At 35.5% G+C, this 16,548-nt stretch overlaps 1 protein-coding gene across 9 annotated transcripts; it reads right to left on the reverse strand.

Moving 5' to 3' along the window:
* Positions 1-1,351: 1,351 nt before the first annotated feature.
* LOC101211182 (pentatricopeptide repeat-containing protein At2g03880, mitochondrial) lies at positions 1,352-16,049 on the reverse strand. Of its 9 annotated transcripts, none has more exons than XM_011655622.2 (4): positions 12,722-16,048; positions 11,560-11,668; positions 6,170-6,252; positions 1,352-1,696 (listed from the first exon to the last, which is right to left on the reverse strand). In XM_011655622.2, exon 1 carries the CDS (start codon positions 15,767-15,769, stop codon positions 13,337-13,339), a length of 2,433 nt encoding a protein of 810 aa, XP_011653924.1. In that variant the 5' UTR covers positions 15,770-16,048; the 3' UTR covers positions 1,352-1,696; positions 6,170-6,252; positions 11,560-11,668; positions 12,722-13,336. The 9 variants fall into 9 exon arrangements, with proteins under 9 accessions (XP_011653924.1, XP_011653927.1, XP_011653926.1 ...); XM_011655624.2 differs by lacking the exon at positions 1,352-1,696 and adding an exon at positions 2,040-4,443; XM_011655623.2 differs by lacking the exon at positions 1,352-1,696 and adding an exon at positions 4,772-4,977.
* Between the last annotated feature and the right edge of the window lie 499 nt (positions 16,050-16,548).

Consider the following 16,548-nt stretch of genomic DNA (forward strand, 5'->3'; position numbering starts at 1 on the left):
TAAAAGTAATATCAGTATGTGTGAGCGTAGAAGTCCTTGCAAACAACCTCGTCATCTAATAATAATCAACTAGAACAAAACCCACTTTAAGAAATCTAATCTTTTAATCACAATGAAACTATTCCATGGTTCTTTTTCTTGGATTTGCGTTTACAGAGAAAGAGAGAAGAGTTAGAAGAAGAAACAAAAAACAGAGGAATTTTAGGGAGAAAATATGAGGGTTCTAGGAAACAAAAAGACTAGAAATGAAAAACGAAATGTTGAGTCCTATCTGAACAAAAAGAACAAATTTGCAGTACGGCAATGGGAGAGGTTGAAGAAGAGGGCCAAGTAACTTCGAGGATTATTTAGAACTATTTCTCAAACCTTAGGGGTTAAAATGTTCATTTTGAAACTTAAAGTACCAAATAGATATCAACTTCAAATCTTTAAGGATCACAAGTACATTTTGTCCAAAAAATAATATTACAAGAGAAAAGAAATTCAAAAGAGGTGTTACTGTGACTAGAAGTTGTTATGCGATGAATGAGTTATGCTCAAACGTTGATTATGTTTTGAAATATATATATACACCAAGTTAATCACGTTTAGTTTTCATTTGAGTTAAAAGTTTAAATTGGACCCATAGTTGTATAAATGCGATTAGGTGGCAAATAGTAAATCAATTTGTTGAGCTTGTAAATTGTGTTAGAGGTGAGTGTCATTATACACAGAGGATGTGTTTGAGAAGGTTCTCTACAATTTTTTTACCTTAACTCAAGAGAGATACCCACAAACCATATTCTTGTTGGAATAAATGGTTATGACTCTTCATGAATGGATGCATCATTTCATAAAAAGTTAAATCATTTCATGAAAAGTGTCATTAACTAGGACATGACTTTTTGAATGACCACAAAAACTCTATAAATAAGTCATTTTGGTTGAGAGAAAATGACAGAAAAAATCATTTGTCTTCAATAAACAAATTTCTCTCCATATTCACAATCTTGACGTTCGGTAGATTCACAAGGTTTCGTTCGTAGATCTTCTATACGGGATGCTACACTTAGAAGAAAGTTGAGCTACACTTAGAAGAAAGTTGATCTGTTCTATCCTAAGAGGCAATTACTCTAAATTCTCAAGCACTAGGGTAAGTAAATTCATCTTAAGGAGACAACGTGAATTCGTTGAACTCAGATCTATATTTGTGTATGATTTCTCTGTTCACTATGATAATAATATACATAGCAATTGATAATCTGTATAACAATTCTTGGCAGAATCATAGCGAGGAAGATCTCGTACAAAATGAATGCTTCAACGAGAATATTGGCAATTCAAGAAGAGTCTTTTTGTAGGGACAAAGGTGTGATGTTTAATATTCTTTTAGTTTTTTGTATTTATATTTCAAAAGTACAAAATTAAGCTTTAATGTCAATTTAAAACTCACAATATACGAGTACAAAGTCGGTCATATTATAAAAGGTCTTCAATGTAGTTATTCTTAATGTTGGTCTTTCACAACATTATACATGACCAACATTCCAACGACGGCTACCTTTGATGTTAGTTTTCAACGAACATCGAACATCGAACATCGAACATCATCTATTTTAGAGGGGTCATATAGATACATACACCATAAACAAAAACGAAAACAAAACTAAAATAAGGGTGAATGAATCTCATAATTCTGCCAACATGGAGGTATTCCCTGCGAAAGAAACTTACATTTTCTTAGCATATGGAAGACTGACTACGGTTAAAAAACAAACATAATTGATAAGTTCAATAGATTATTTAGCATTATATTTTCATTATCTGAGATATTTAAATTTTCTTCATTTCATTTAAAAAAAAAATTGTAATCTTATAAACACAGACAACTTTAACAAAAACCATAAACAAATAAAAACAAAAAATATAAGAAACTAATGAATACACTTTATATTTGTTATATAGTTGACATAATGAGTGCGAACACAATAAGCTATTGTCTATTTGAATTTTGAGGTTTAAAAAAGATTAGGTTTTTTTCTTTTTTTCTTTTTTTTTTCTTTTTGGAAAAAATAAATTAAAAAATAGTAGCTTTAGTCTCGTATGCTTGAGAAATGATTAAAATAATTCTAAGTTCACCGTTGAAATGTGACAATATTTTATGAATTTTACATTGGTTTTGATTTCAATTAGGAATTTTTTTTTTTTTTTGGTTTTTTTCATGTTTTGCTCTACATTTCTACCGTTAAATTTTAAAAAATCATTTCAACATCATTTCTCGGTCCATCTCGATCGAACTCGACACCGAGATTTTGGGTTTTCATTTATGAGGCTCAACATAGTCCAATCCATGTGCTACCTCCTCTCACTCCCCATCATCACTAGCTCAATGAAATAAAATAGAGATATCTTCACTGCATCCTCGTCACCCTCAAAATTCAAGGTCGAGTAATCTTTATCCAACTCTGAACCATTCATATTCATCATCTCGCCCAACTATAGCCGTCAGAGTTTAAGGGCTTTATCTTGTCCAAATTCAACCACACGTCTTGGCTTATACCTCAACCCCATGATAATGTCAAAATCTTCCTACCCGAAGGAGACATGCTCAGTTAGTAATTTAGCTAATAACGTCATCTCATTCATTCTCAACCTCTCTAGGCAAGATGTAATGGCACATGTGTTCATTGAAAACTAACTTAATGTTCAATAAATGTCCAAACATGGTTTTCCTAAACATATACATATGGCTAGGTGTTAACTTGTTTTTGATGTTCGAGACAGTCTTCACTAGGTGTGAACAATAGGTCAAGTTTGTAAGAAAGAAGTCTACACCGCAAATTTTGGTGACAAAATGCATCTGCCAAATAGATACACACACAACAAAATAAAATTAGTAATCTGTCCTAAAACTCGAGGCAATCTCGACCAAAAGTAACATGAATTAACAATGGAACTCGAGCAATATTGCACTGGATGCCACAAGATAAGGATTTTATATGCATTTTGTGATATATCTTGATCTAATCTCGGGCGAAATCATCCTCGAGTTATCCCTTCAAAATGCATATGAAACGCAACAAATTTCACGACAATTTCATCAATCTCCCGAGATTCTTCATCTACACAAGCTCATATTGATGATGTTGTCAAGATTCATCAAACGAAACCACACGCATTAACTTAAAATCTAGTTCTGTATCCAACTACATATTTTCCTATCCACTTCAGATTTGACAAAAAATGCTATAACAGAACTTAAAATCCAACCTTAAACTATGAAATTGTTTAAAGTAATTACCTTCATAGATTTAAACTTGAGGATGACTTTTTGAAATTTGGGCACGCAAAAATCGGTCAAATCTCTTCAATTTTGGGAACAAACACATTTTATCTTGTAGGGTTTAAGGTTTACAAATATCAAATGTTTGGCCTTTCAAGGATATTTTGGTAATTTAAGAATACCTTTTATTTTGAAATTTAAAAACAAAACTCAAATTCTTGATGTTGAGATCGGTCGGGACGGACCAAGAAATGATGTTAAAACAATTTTTTAAAATTTGAGAAGAATTTCAGTGTTGAGATTGGTCGAACTTGACCCAAAAAACACAAATTTATGAGTTTTTTTAAAATGGTTACTTTTGAAAGGTAAGATTAAAAGTCTTTTGGCAATTTTCCAAACCCTTTCTCTCTCCCTTCTTTACCTCTTTCTTCATTCCTCTTCTTCTCCATTTCCTTTCTTTCCTCTATCTCTCACCAGACCCTCTTCTCTCTTCCTCCATTTCTTCTTCATTTTTCTCCTTCCTTCTTCCTTCTCATCTCTTTTAATATCTTCTTTGTTCCCCTTTGTTCTACTTTATTTCTCTTTGTTTTCTCTAATCAAAGGACTTGCTAAACCAACGACAAAGATTGTCTGCCCATGTTGGCCAGTCGGTATCTTTAGTCCTCCCAAAACTAACAGTAACTGACCGTTTTGAAACGGACTAGTTGGTTGTCGACCTAATTGTCCTTTGCAACCTCTTCATCCATTAAGTCAAAAAAATAGAAACTCATTCTTATCTGATCACAATCCCTCACTTTTCAATTCATTAGTTTTAACAACCTAATCAACAGAATGATTTTTCTGACATATTGTTGACTAAGTTTCTTAACAAAATTTGTCAAAACAAGGATGAAAACTCAACCAAATGCAAAACAAAAATCAAGCTCAAACATAAAAATATTCCCTAAAAAGAAAAGATGTAACACGAAAAAAAAAAACTATCATACTTATATTTACTATCATCTAATGCAAGTAGTAGTAAATAAACAAAGAGAAACAAAGGTGGGAGAACAAGTGTTCAAGTCAAGTAACCAAATGTTTCTGTGGAGTTATAAGAGTCCTTCCACCAGAACTAAATTAACGCCACTCAAATCCATCACTTCCAATAAATAACTCATACCTCTTGTTAACCATCCTCAAACCTGTCCCAGAAATTTCACAAATTATCAAACATCAAAGCAGAAACAACAAAATTAGCTCGAGATTATGCCAGGGGATTAACCCATGTTGTGTGTGTGCTTTCAGTCTTACTAATCGCACAAACATGCACCTTCAGAATTGCAGACAAGAGCAAAATATTGGACACAAACATGGACTTTTCAAGAAGGTAAAACTAGTTAAATATGTCAACAATGACACAAATGAATTGCATGGAATAAGGTTTTTTTGCATAACAAATTTTATTTAACTTCTTTTCAATAAGATTTGTTTTTTTTTCTTTTTTAAATATCTTTGGCTGTTTTATCTCCATTTCAACAACAAAATTGATATTTGAATCCAATAGCCATTCAACAACCACAAGCAACCAAAGCTGCAAATGTAGACTATCTACAATGATAAAACTGAAAGATCATAAAAGTTCAGCGACCTAAACATCCCTCCAAATCTAAAGATCATAAAAGACCATCTCTTGTTGCTGGCATTGTCTTCTATGACACTTGCTTCCAACGACATCCCTTCAAATCCCCCCATTTCATATCAGGTGTTAACAAGTCTTAAACATCACAATTCTAAAATCACAAACAACTAGAAGGGAAATAAGTAACAAAAATATCCGTTGATATGTTGATATATCCGTAAATCGAAAAATTCGATATTGATATTAAATATCTATGAATATCTCCAACATTTTTTAGAATGCACATAAAACATAAAAAATGTCACCTATTTAATCATATATGAATAGGAATACTAATGACAATATCCATAACTTAGTGTTGGAGTAAAACAACTTAATTATTAATGTAAATAATTATTAGTCTTGGGGTAAAACAACTTAATTATTAATCAAAAAACAACTTATTGTTCATAAACTCACGATTTACATAATAGTCACTGATTTCGTTATTTTACTGATATATTCGTAAAATTGAAATTTCGATAATGACATTGATAACGATATTCTAAGAAGCATGAACATTTTAGTTTGGCTAGTGTGTCTGTATCGGACACTTGGACACTCCGACACTTGGTGAACAAGTATAGGACACTTGTTAGTGGAACAAATACATTAGACATGCATAGAACATTCATTGTGTAGACTAAGAAGACATATATATGACAATAATAAATAATAATAAATTTTGAGTGTGGAATACATCAAGCTAAGTTTTTTAAGCATATGCATCCATTCATTTATTATGAATTTTCTTTCACTATAAAAACCATATAAATATTTTTTAAAAAATGAATATTTTAATAAAAGTATCCTTGTTGTGTCGTGTTTTAGATTTTTAAAAAATGACGTGTCGCCATATCCATGTCGTGTCATGTCTGTGTATCGTGTTCATGTCCGTGCTTCTTAGATGAACAAACTCAAAGACTTGAAATTCTAAAGCATTTTGTAATTGTAACAGCTAGAAATAGGATAGGTCATACAATAGCAAAACTTTGCCCTGCCCATAAAGAGAACCAAATAATTGGAAATTTTGGCTAATTATTTCATGGATACGAGCTGAAATTCTCAATTATTTTGAATTAATGCAATTGATGTAATTCCTGAAGGTAAAGAAAGTAATCCACTCTATGTGTGAATGTTGTTCTTTCTAAAACTTCACTAGTTCTTTCAAGACTAACAATTTTGAAATGCAAAAAAATTAAGCCGCAGTTTCCATCTCAACTAATATGATGGAAGAAGAAGAATCAAACCTCATGTTTGCCCTGGACTTGAGATTAGATCCAGTCGATGAGAGGAAGGAGGAGAGAGTAGCTATGGCATGTGTGAAGTTGCTCTGAGAGGAAGGAATCAATGATCCCAAAGTTTAGAGTGAAACAGAACGAGGGATAAGAAATGGAATGATGAAGCTTAATTTTGTGGTTCCAAAAATTTCCCTTATTTCCAAAAAAAGGTTTTCTAAAATTTGGAAACAAGAAATATGAACATTTATCAAATAAATCCGTTTTTAAAAAATGAGAAACAAAAACAAAAAACATGAATGTTATGAAACTGTTAGGATAGATCTGAATTTATTATAATGTAACTATAAGAAAATACAAGATAAAACCAAGTATAAGGCACTTGGAACCTCTCTCTTGAGTACTGTCACCCAAGCCCTAGATCACTCCACCGAATAGCCTCCCCCTCCCTCCATTTATAACAAGATGTAACCACCCTAGTAACCACACTTACACAATGACTACTAGTAACTTCCTAAATAGCTAATTACCCCTATACCCTTAACCTTATACTAATCTAGGTACCTAACATAAACAAGCCCTAAGATTTCAGTGATTTGTGTAGAAATTCAAAAACTACCAAAGTTGGAGGAATCCATGAAATCCTTATCAAAAAGTGTGGAATGATTGAAAGTGCAAGTGGATAGTCAACAACGCAGGTTAAAAGAAATGAAGATGCAAAGATGGAATTGAGCAAGTTTAAGAAGGTAGAGATGTCGATTTTCTATGGCATTAATCCTGATTCTTGGTTATTCAGAGCTGAAAGGTATTTTCAGATTCATAAATTGATGGAGGAAGAGAAAATGACGGTGATGGTTATAAGTTTTGAAGCAGTAGCTCTGGACTAGTACCGTGCAAAGGAAGACCGAGAACCGTTTTCTGATTGGAAGGCATTGAAGATGTGTCTCTTGCAACGATTCTGATCTCCTCGGCAAGGGACGATATGTAGTCAATTCCTTGAGATTAAACAAGAATCAACTGTGGAGAAATATATAAATCTTTTTGATAAACTAGTTGCACCTTTACCACGTTTGTCGGACAAAATCTTGGAGAATACATTCATGAATGGGCTTATACCATGGGTTAGGGCAGAGGCAGAATGCTGAGAGCCAATTGGGCTTGTGAATATGATGAAAGTGGCTCAAAGAGTATAAAATAGGGAAGTAGTCTGATCTGATTCAATAGTGAAGAACAGAGAGAAGGGCACGACTATCGACAAAAATAAGGGTTTGAATGTTGTGCATAACCCTAAAGGGACAGTTCTTATTACAGCAAAGAAGATGCCGAAGATAACTAAGCCAGTTCCAATGTGAACAATCACATTGCAAGGGGTAAATCCGACTATTGTTCAAAAGGAAGGTACATTTAAGCGTTTGTCTAACGATAAATTTAAAGAGAAGATGGAGAAGGGACTATGTTTTCCCGTTGATAAATGATACACTATAGGGAATTAATGTGAAGTTAAAGATCACCGTGAGCTTTGGGTTCTGTTGATACAAAAGATGTTGATGAATTAGAAGTGTTTGAAGATGCAGTGGAAAAATTCGAGCTGGTGGAACTCCAGACCACAAAAGTACAGGAAACAGTACAGTTATTGATGAATTCAGTAGTTGGTTTATTGAATCTAGGTATGATGAAATTGATAGGGAAATTGGGAGATCAAGATGTTGTGGTGCTTATCGATTCTCGAGCAATGCACAATTTTATTGCACAACAAGTAGTGGAGAAAGAGAATATCAAAGTAGAGATGACCACTAATTATGGTGTGTGATAATAAATATTGGCACTGCTGTAAAAGGGAAAGAAGGGTTGTAAGGGAGTGCGATTACATCTAGGAGAACTAGTCATTAAAGAGGAATTCTTACCATTAGAGTTGAGTGGAGTAGATGTTATTTTGGGAATGCAGTGGTTACACACCTTAGGGGTTACTGAAGTAGATTGGAGAACACTAACAATGAAGATTCTACATAAAGGGAAGGCAATTGCATTGAGAGGGGACCCGAGTCTAAAGAAATTACAAGTAAGCTTGAAGAGTTTGGCGAAAACTTGGGAGGAGGGGATCAAGGATTCCTAGTAGAATGTAGATCTTTGCAAGAAATGGAAGCATGGGAAGAGTTCTATGGAGTGGAAGCAGCCGTCAATCTGACTGAAGCTTTGACAAAAGTCTTGCTGAAATATGATGATGTGTTCGATTGGCCAGAGGAATTACCTCCAAGCCGGGGAGTAGACCATCACATTCACCTTAAAGAAGGAGAAGGTCCAGTGAATGTGAGACCATATAGATACACCTAATCAAAAGTGTGAAATGGAGAATGATATTAGTTGACATGATAGCTTCCGAAATCACACTATCGAGTGCTAGTCCTTGTTCCAGTCCAATGTTGTTGGTTAAAAAGGACAAAGGATAGAGATTTTGTGTGGATTACCGATCGTTGAACAATGTTACTGTTGCGAATAAATTTCAAATACCAGTAGTAGATGAGTTGTTTGATGAATTAAATGAGGCAGTCTAGTTTTCAAAGATTAACTTGAAGTCCGATTATTATCAAATTAGGATGCATGTTGTTGATATAGAGAAGACTGCTTTTTGTACACATGAGGGTCATTACAAATTTACAAGCTCTTGGTAATGCCTTTTGGATTGACCAACACGCCATCTACGTTTCAAGCTATGATGAATTAGATCTTCAAGCCATATTTGAGGAAATTTGTTGTGGTATTCTTTGATGATATTTTGGTCTAGAGTAAGAATTTAGAAAAGCACCTAGAAGAGCATTTGGAGGTAGTGTTGGTTGTGTTGCGGGGTAGTGAATTATATGCCAATAGAAATAAATGCCAATTTCTGCAGGGGAGAATAGAATATTTGAGGCATATTATTTCTGGTGAAGGAGTAGAAGCTAATGTCAACAAGATATGAGCTGTGTTAGAATGACCGACTCCTACATGTTTTCGGGAGGTGCGGAGCTTCTTGGGATTAACAGGCTATTACCGAAGATTCGTTCAAAGTCAGGGAAGTCTGGCTGCTCCATTTATGCAACTGTAAAAAGGGAGCTTATCAATGGTCGGAGGGTGTTGAGTTAGCTCATTTGGTGGTACCAACATTGTAGAATGTGGCTGTAATTAATGAGGAAGTTTATGGAGATTCTAAATTGAGAGAGAGAATTGAGAAATTGAAGATAGATGAAGACAGTAATTCAAATTTCTCTCTTCAGCAACGTGTATTGAAGTATAGGAGACAATTAGTAATTTCAAAGACCTCCTCCCTGTTGCCATCCATATTACACATTTATCATGATTGTGTGTTTGGGAGGCATTCCGGCTTCTTACGCCCCTATAAAAGGTTGCTTGAGAATTGTATTGGAAAGGCATGAAAAAAGATGCACAAAAGTATGTCGAGGAGTGTTCAGTATGTCAACAAAACAAATTATTGGCCATGACTCCGACTTGGTTATTGTTACCATTAGCAACTCTGGACACAATGTGGGAAGGTACTTCCATGGATTTCATTGAAGGGTTACTGAAGTCGCAGGAAATTAATGTGGTATTGGTGGTAGTAGATCGACTGACCATATATAGTCCTTTAAGTGGTTTGAACATTCATCCATGACTAAAGGAGTGGCAAATGTTTTTATAGAAGAACAAGTGCATCTTCATGGCTTTCCTAAACCGATAGTTTCAGATAGAGACAAGGTGTTTTTAAGTCATTTCTGGCAGAAGTTATTTCAATTAGGAGGAACTCAACTTAATAGAAGTACAACATACCACCCGCAATCGGATGGGCAGACCAAAGTAGTGAATAAAAGTTCTAAAAGTGTAAAACTGTATATGCGGTGTTTCTATGGTGAACATCCTACTCTGGTATATGAGGCTGCATTGGGTGGAGTATTGGTATAATACCATTTCAAGCCTTGTATGGCTATGTACCTCCTGCTTTGGTTGCACATGGTGAGTAGTCCACATCAAATTCCACTCTAGATTAGCAACTGCTTGAAATAGATATCACTTTGGGGATGTTGAAAGAACATTTAAGGATGGCACACGAAAGGATGAAGAAATTTGCTGATTGAAAAAGACGTGAAGTAGAATATGAGGTGGGTGATTATGGTTTCCTCGAGCTACGCCCGTACAGGCATACTTCCATGTGAGTAAGAAGAAATGAGAACGTGTCTCCTAAATTCATAAATATCTTGGCCCATACTATATTGAGGCGAGTGTGGGATAGGTAGCATATCGTCTATCCTAGAAGAAGCTTCCACTCATTTGGCATTTCATGCATCTCAGCTGAAGAAGGCTTTAGGACAGCAGGTGGTGCAACCTACATTACCTCCACTTTCCAAGAGGTTTGAGTGGGAGACGGTGCCCGAGGAAGTTTGTGGATATCACAATAATCCTGCACTGGGGGAATGGAAGGCATTGGTAGCTTGGAAAAGGTTATCAGCTCAAGATGCTACTTGGGAGGTTGTGGATTATTTCGCCAACAGTTTCCTACATTCCACCTTGAGGACAAGGTGACTTTAGAAGGGGAGTGTGATGTTAGGCCACCAATCGTGCATCAGTATAGGAGGAGAGGAAAGAGTAATCCGGGCATAGGAATTGTAAGGGGTAGGGACCACTTAGGAGAATAGTATATATATTCTCTATGTGTGTTGAGAGTAAGTAGTATTTCTTTGGAGTATCTGCTCAAGAGTGAGAGACACGGAGTTAGGGACGATCGTCTATGATTGTGCCCTAGGAATTGTACTTGTCAATCCATTACTATTACGATAAAGATCAATACCTTTCAATTAGCTGAAACTTAAGGAACAAAATGTTCGGGGGTAAAACGGTAAATTGACCTAGCCGAGATTATGAACAACTCTGAAGGGTTGACTTACTAGGGTTGACTTACTAATCATGATTATAACAAATGGACACAAATATAGATACACTAAGGAGAGTATAGTTACGAGTTATAGTGGCTAGTCCCAATTAGTTAACAAATGTTGATTAATTCGATTAAAAGTTTAGCCAGTTAATCTAATTGAATTGTTCGAAATGTTTGAGAAAATAAATTGTTGGTAATATTCGATATTATAGAGGTTGGTTGTGTTCATTTTCAACGACTATAGAGGGAGAATTTTGAGTTACAAAGATAAGTGTTCTTGAATTTCTATTTTTCCCTAAATTTTCATAATGCTTTAATCCTCAAAAATCATGAAATTAAGAGTGTTTTTATTCGTGCTTCCGCTTGCATGTTAATTTATCCTTCATAGTTGAGCAAGTAAATGTAGTAATTATTAATTCATTTCCAAGAGATAAAACCTTTTTACTTTAGAAGGCAGAGTAATGAAACAATTTGTGAACTGGTAATCTTTATTTCACACCTGATTTGAGCTTCCCCGCCAATATTTCATCATGCAAGCTCTCCACTCTCTTGATAGGTGTTCCTTGGCCCAAAATCAGACACCAACGACACCCACAAAGTTTTCAACACTGCAATTAATCATAGTTTTTCATTTAGCTTATGGATAACATTTTAAAAAACTCTAGCATTAAAAGAACTACAATAAATTTATACTCTTTCAAAAATAAAATTTTTTATGCTTGCTTGTTGTGTCATTTGCATATTTCTTATATATTGATATGGGTTGGTTTAGTAGTTCTTCTTTTTTATATATATATTTGTGAGTGTCTGGGTCAGCTTACCTCGACTAATCTCACGGAACAAACTACATGACCCTACAACATTTGAGTGTCAAGAAAATTCGTACTTTTGTTCTCATGAATTTATCAATTTCTTATTCAAAAGAAACAAAAAAAGACCTACCAAACCATCACAAGTTGGCCTAGTGGTAAAAGGAAGACATAGTCTCAATAACTAGAAGGGCATGGGTTCGTGGTCACCTACCTGGAATTAATTTCCTACTCATTTTCTTGACACCCAAATTCATTTTTAAAAGAGTATAAATTTAAGTTCATTCTCTGAAATAAAGAATGGTGCAAAGTTGAAGAGAAGAGACAGATGTTAAATTACAATTGAATTACACCTTAGTTGAATCCACATTCAGGAAAAGAAAGCTAAAAACTATAGTGGAATCATGGATTGGTTTTGACAAGTTTGAGTTCAAATAATCCAAAAATTCTGATAGGTATAGTGACAAGGAATTCCTACTGAATTGAAAGTACTTGTTTGCAAGGTCCATCCTCTCATAGAAGCAAGGATTCCCTCCTCTCACTCTCAAGACTTACCAAAATGAAAACTGAAAAATTCTCCTAACTTCGATCTCCCAAATAACTCTCTTTCCTCCTCTCTAACCATCTGTGGTCCCCCATTCTATTACTATTGAGGGTAGAAGCCACAGTCCCACTAGCATAAGCCATTCCCTTTTTACCCCTCCTTGGATATTGGAATATAATACGAGGCCTAACAAATTCGCTAAGAGAACTGTTTTCCTTGGCAAGAGATGTTTTCCTTGAGACAATAAAACAAAGACAGCAGTTAAGGAATATAAGACAGACCTCTTCGAGTTCATTGATAACTCTTACCGATTTTCCCGGTACAGAAGAAGCTTATTGATAATAGCAAAGTTCTCTCGAGCCTTCAGAAGCCTGAGAAAATCCTCTTGACATCACTTTTGACCTCCTTGAGCAGCTTGCCACACCTAGTGAAAAATTGTCTGACCGACAGAATCTAAAACAAGAACCATCACTGTGGCTTCATCTGAAAAGAGTAGCTTGCTAGAGAGATGTAAGAATTGAGCTTTGAGGTGAAGAATTGAGAGAAGGAAGAGTTGGAGTGAAGTCACGACCATAATTTCCTTTGGCAAGCATTAACATAGTTTTGGGAGTTCATTTTCTGGCTCTCTGAAGTCTGTGAAGCTTATAAATTGGAAACAACGAATGGAGCAAGGTCAAGTGATGCCCTTGTCGATTGAATGGAGTTTGTATCTCCTTCAGCCAGTAGAGAATGAAGAGAGCCAAGAAACATAGTTGTTACTTTTCGATAAGAATATAGAGTAATTCTTGACGTGATTGGGAAAAGACTACCACCATTCTTATCTTGCTTGGGTTGTGCCAATAGAATAACTCCAAGGAATTAGGTGTTTCATTCTCCAGGGTGGATCAATATAGATAAGTAAATCAAGAAGCTGAACACCCTACCTACCAGAAGTCTCCACAAGAACATTTCCCCTCTATAAAGTGATGGAAACAATTTAAATCTCTCAAAATAATATGCCGCTTAAAAATGCTAGATATATATTTCATTGCTGAGTGGCAGTCCCCACATACTCTCAGATTCTTGAAAATCCGAATTGGTGCTCCTTTCGCAACTGTGAGAAGACCAAATGCAACTGCCAACTTCTCACTATGATATGCTAGACTACGTTCTTTAGCCTCTTCATCCATGTCACGTAATGCAAAGTTCATATCTGGAACATGTCCAGCTTCCTTTATTAATATCATCATTTCATCAATCTTTGAATATATTTCAGCCGCCAAAGGATGGCTTCTATCTTCAGATATAAATGTATGCACTTGGCTCTTCATTTCAATCCAACTATATCCGGGCTCCTTGTTAATACCCATTGTCTTCATTGCTCTACGAATATGGGCTGCATCTTCCCATCTACCAGCAACAGAAAACATATTGGACAATAAAACGTAAGGCAAAGAATTTGAAGGTTCCAATTTAATGAGATTTTTTCCAGCCCTTTCTCCAAGTTCTAAATTGCCATGAACCCTACATGCAGAAAGTAATGACTTCCATATGGTTGCATCGGGTTCAACGTCCATTCGGTTCAATAAATGCTCTGCCTCATTGATTTTTCCTGCACGTCCCAGTAGATCAATCATGCAAGCATAATGATCAGAAGCTGGCTTTATTCCATAAACTTTTTCCATTGATTCAAAGTAAGATTGACCAGTTTCCACAAGACCTGCATGGCTGCAAGCAAATAACAAACCAATAAAAGTAACACCGTCTGGCTTTATGCCATCAATTATCATTTGTTCATAAAAATGAAGAGAGTCCTTCCCTCTCCCATTCTGTGCATAACCAACTATTATGGCAGTCCATGATATGACATTTCGAGTTTCCATTGAGTCAAAGACTCTAATTGCATCTTCTAAGCATCCACATTTGGCGTACATTGTTATGAGAGAGTTTTCCGCAGACAACAATGAACCAGCACTAGATTTGATAAAGTTTGCATGAACCTGTCGACCAAACTCTATAACTGTTAGTTCAGCACATGCACTAAAAACACAGGCAACTACAAATTGGTCAAGATCAACCCTTGCTGTTCTCATGTCACAAAATAACTGCAGAGCCTTTTCGTGGAAGCCATTGTGAACATATCCCGTGACCAAGGAGGTCCACGATATTACATCTTTATCTAATATCTTATTGAAAACGTCTAATGCACAACTCAAGTTTCCTTGTTTAGCATACATGTCAACAAGTGCATTGCTCACCGTTTTGCAAGCATCAAAACCAGTTTTAATAGTCAGAGAATGAACTGATTCTCCAATTTTCAGGTTCTTACAAGAAGCCAGAGATTTCAAAACAGACGGATATGTGAAATCATCAATTCTTATATCCCGATTATGCATCTTATGGAACAAAACTAGAGCTTCCTCCATATATCCATGTGTAACACACCCAACAATCATCGAGTTCCAACACACAACATCATCAATTTCCATGGTATCCAATATCATTCTCGCACTAGCTAAGTCTCCACATTTGGCATACATATCAACTAATGCACTTTGAACATATACGTTAGGACCAAAGCCACTCCAAATAATACATCCATGTACTTGACGACCAAAAGCATAAGCTGAAATTGATGTACATGCTGTCAATATGCTGGGAAATGTGAAATGGTTAGACTCCATTCCCTGATTTCTCATCTCCTTAAAACACTGAATTGCCTTCAAACTCTCGCCATTTTGAGCATATCCAGTGAGCATAGCAGTCCATTGAACATAGTTCTTCCTATCAGGCAGTGAAAAGAAGAGGTATTCAGCCTCCAGAAGACACTTACACTTGGAATACATGTCAACAAGACCAGTTGCAACAAATATATTCGCTTCTAATTGGATCTTTATTGCATAGCAATGAATCATTTTGCCAGTATGGAGCAAACTCAAAGTTGAACATGCTCTTAGAACACTGCCCAACGTGTATTGACTTGGCTTCTGCCCATCACTCCACATTTGGCTGAACTGCCTCAAGCCTTCAACTTCACACCCATTTTTGCAATATCCGGATACCAGGGAAGACCAAGTGATAGAATTTTTAATTGGAGTTTCATTAAAGAGCTTCCGAGCTTCAACTAAATTTCCTAAATTGGCATAAGCAGAAATCATAATGTTCCATGTGTACTTGTCCCGATAAGGCATTTGATCAAACAACTTACGAGCTTCATCAACTCGACCATTTTTAGATAACTCACTAAGAAGCTGATTGGAGTCGAGATTGGATGAATAATGCGCAATGCCATGGATGCAACGAATAAAAAGGGGGTGCTTGAAGTGAAAGTTGCACTTGGTGAAGAAGTTTGAAGTTTGAAAATATATATTGAACATATGTACCTTTTTCTTGGCGCTGCTGGAAAGGGAATTGGGACAGCCGTCGAGAATCTCGTCGCCGTTGGACAGATTGGTTGTCTGCAGCTGCCAAGCTCAAGCTGCTGCGAGGCTTCGAAGTTTTTTGCCGTCGCACGCAAGGTTGAGGAATAACAAAAACGTCGAGTGCTACAAAAGGAGGGTTCGTTTGTTTCAATTTTTAGAAACCAACATATTAACGAATCACGTCGGTTTTTTAATTCCTTGAAAAAGTGTGATTTTTCATGTTGCTCCACAAACAACAAAAATACAACCTTACTTTTTATAAATATAACAAAATCCCCCGAAATTTACACAACGCTAACAAAATCAAAAAGCGTGTAAAATTCATATTTATCTCTGATATTGTAGACTATTAGTTACTTCTCTTTCTTTTTCCTCATAGTTTATTCATCTTCTCTTCTCGATTTCTTTAGCTTTTATTCAAGATTTTATTTCTTGATTTCTTTTATTTTTTCTTTCTTACAACTCTTGTTCTAAATTATCAAGATCGTTTAAATATCACTTTGATATGATATAAATGATCGCTTACCTAGTCAATACGATAGTTTAGATTTGAAGCATTTTTCCTATCGTTAAAAATCATGTATCATTTCTTACACGATCGAATAGAAATCGAATATCATTTTCTATTCGATCGCGTATCATGATTGTTTAGAAGAAGGATTTTACATAAAGCCTTTTTTTCATAGTTAAAAAGAACTATACGACCGTGTATCATTTCCTACACAATCATGTAT

This window comes from Cucumis sativus, chromosome 4, assembly GCF_000004075.3.
Source record: "Cucumis sativus cultivar 9930 chromosome 4, Cucumber_9930_V3, whole genome shotgun sequence".
NCBI lineage: Eukaryota > Viridiplantae > Streptophyta > Magnoliopsida > Cucurbitales > Cucurbitaceae > Cucumis > Cucumis sativus.

What these genes read in the sequence shown, in the direction of transcription:
- LOC101211182 (XM_011655625.2), bottom strand. Translation starts at nt 15,769, where the DNA reads ATGTTCAATATATATTTTCAAACTTCAAACTTCTTCACCAAGTGCAAC.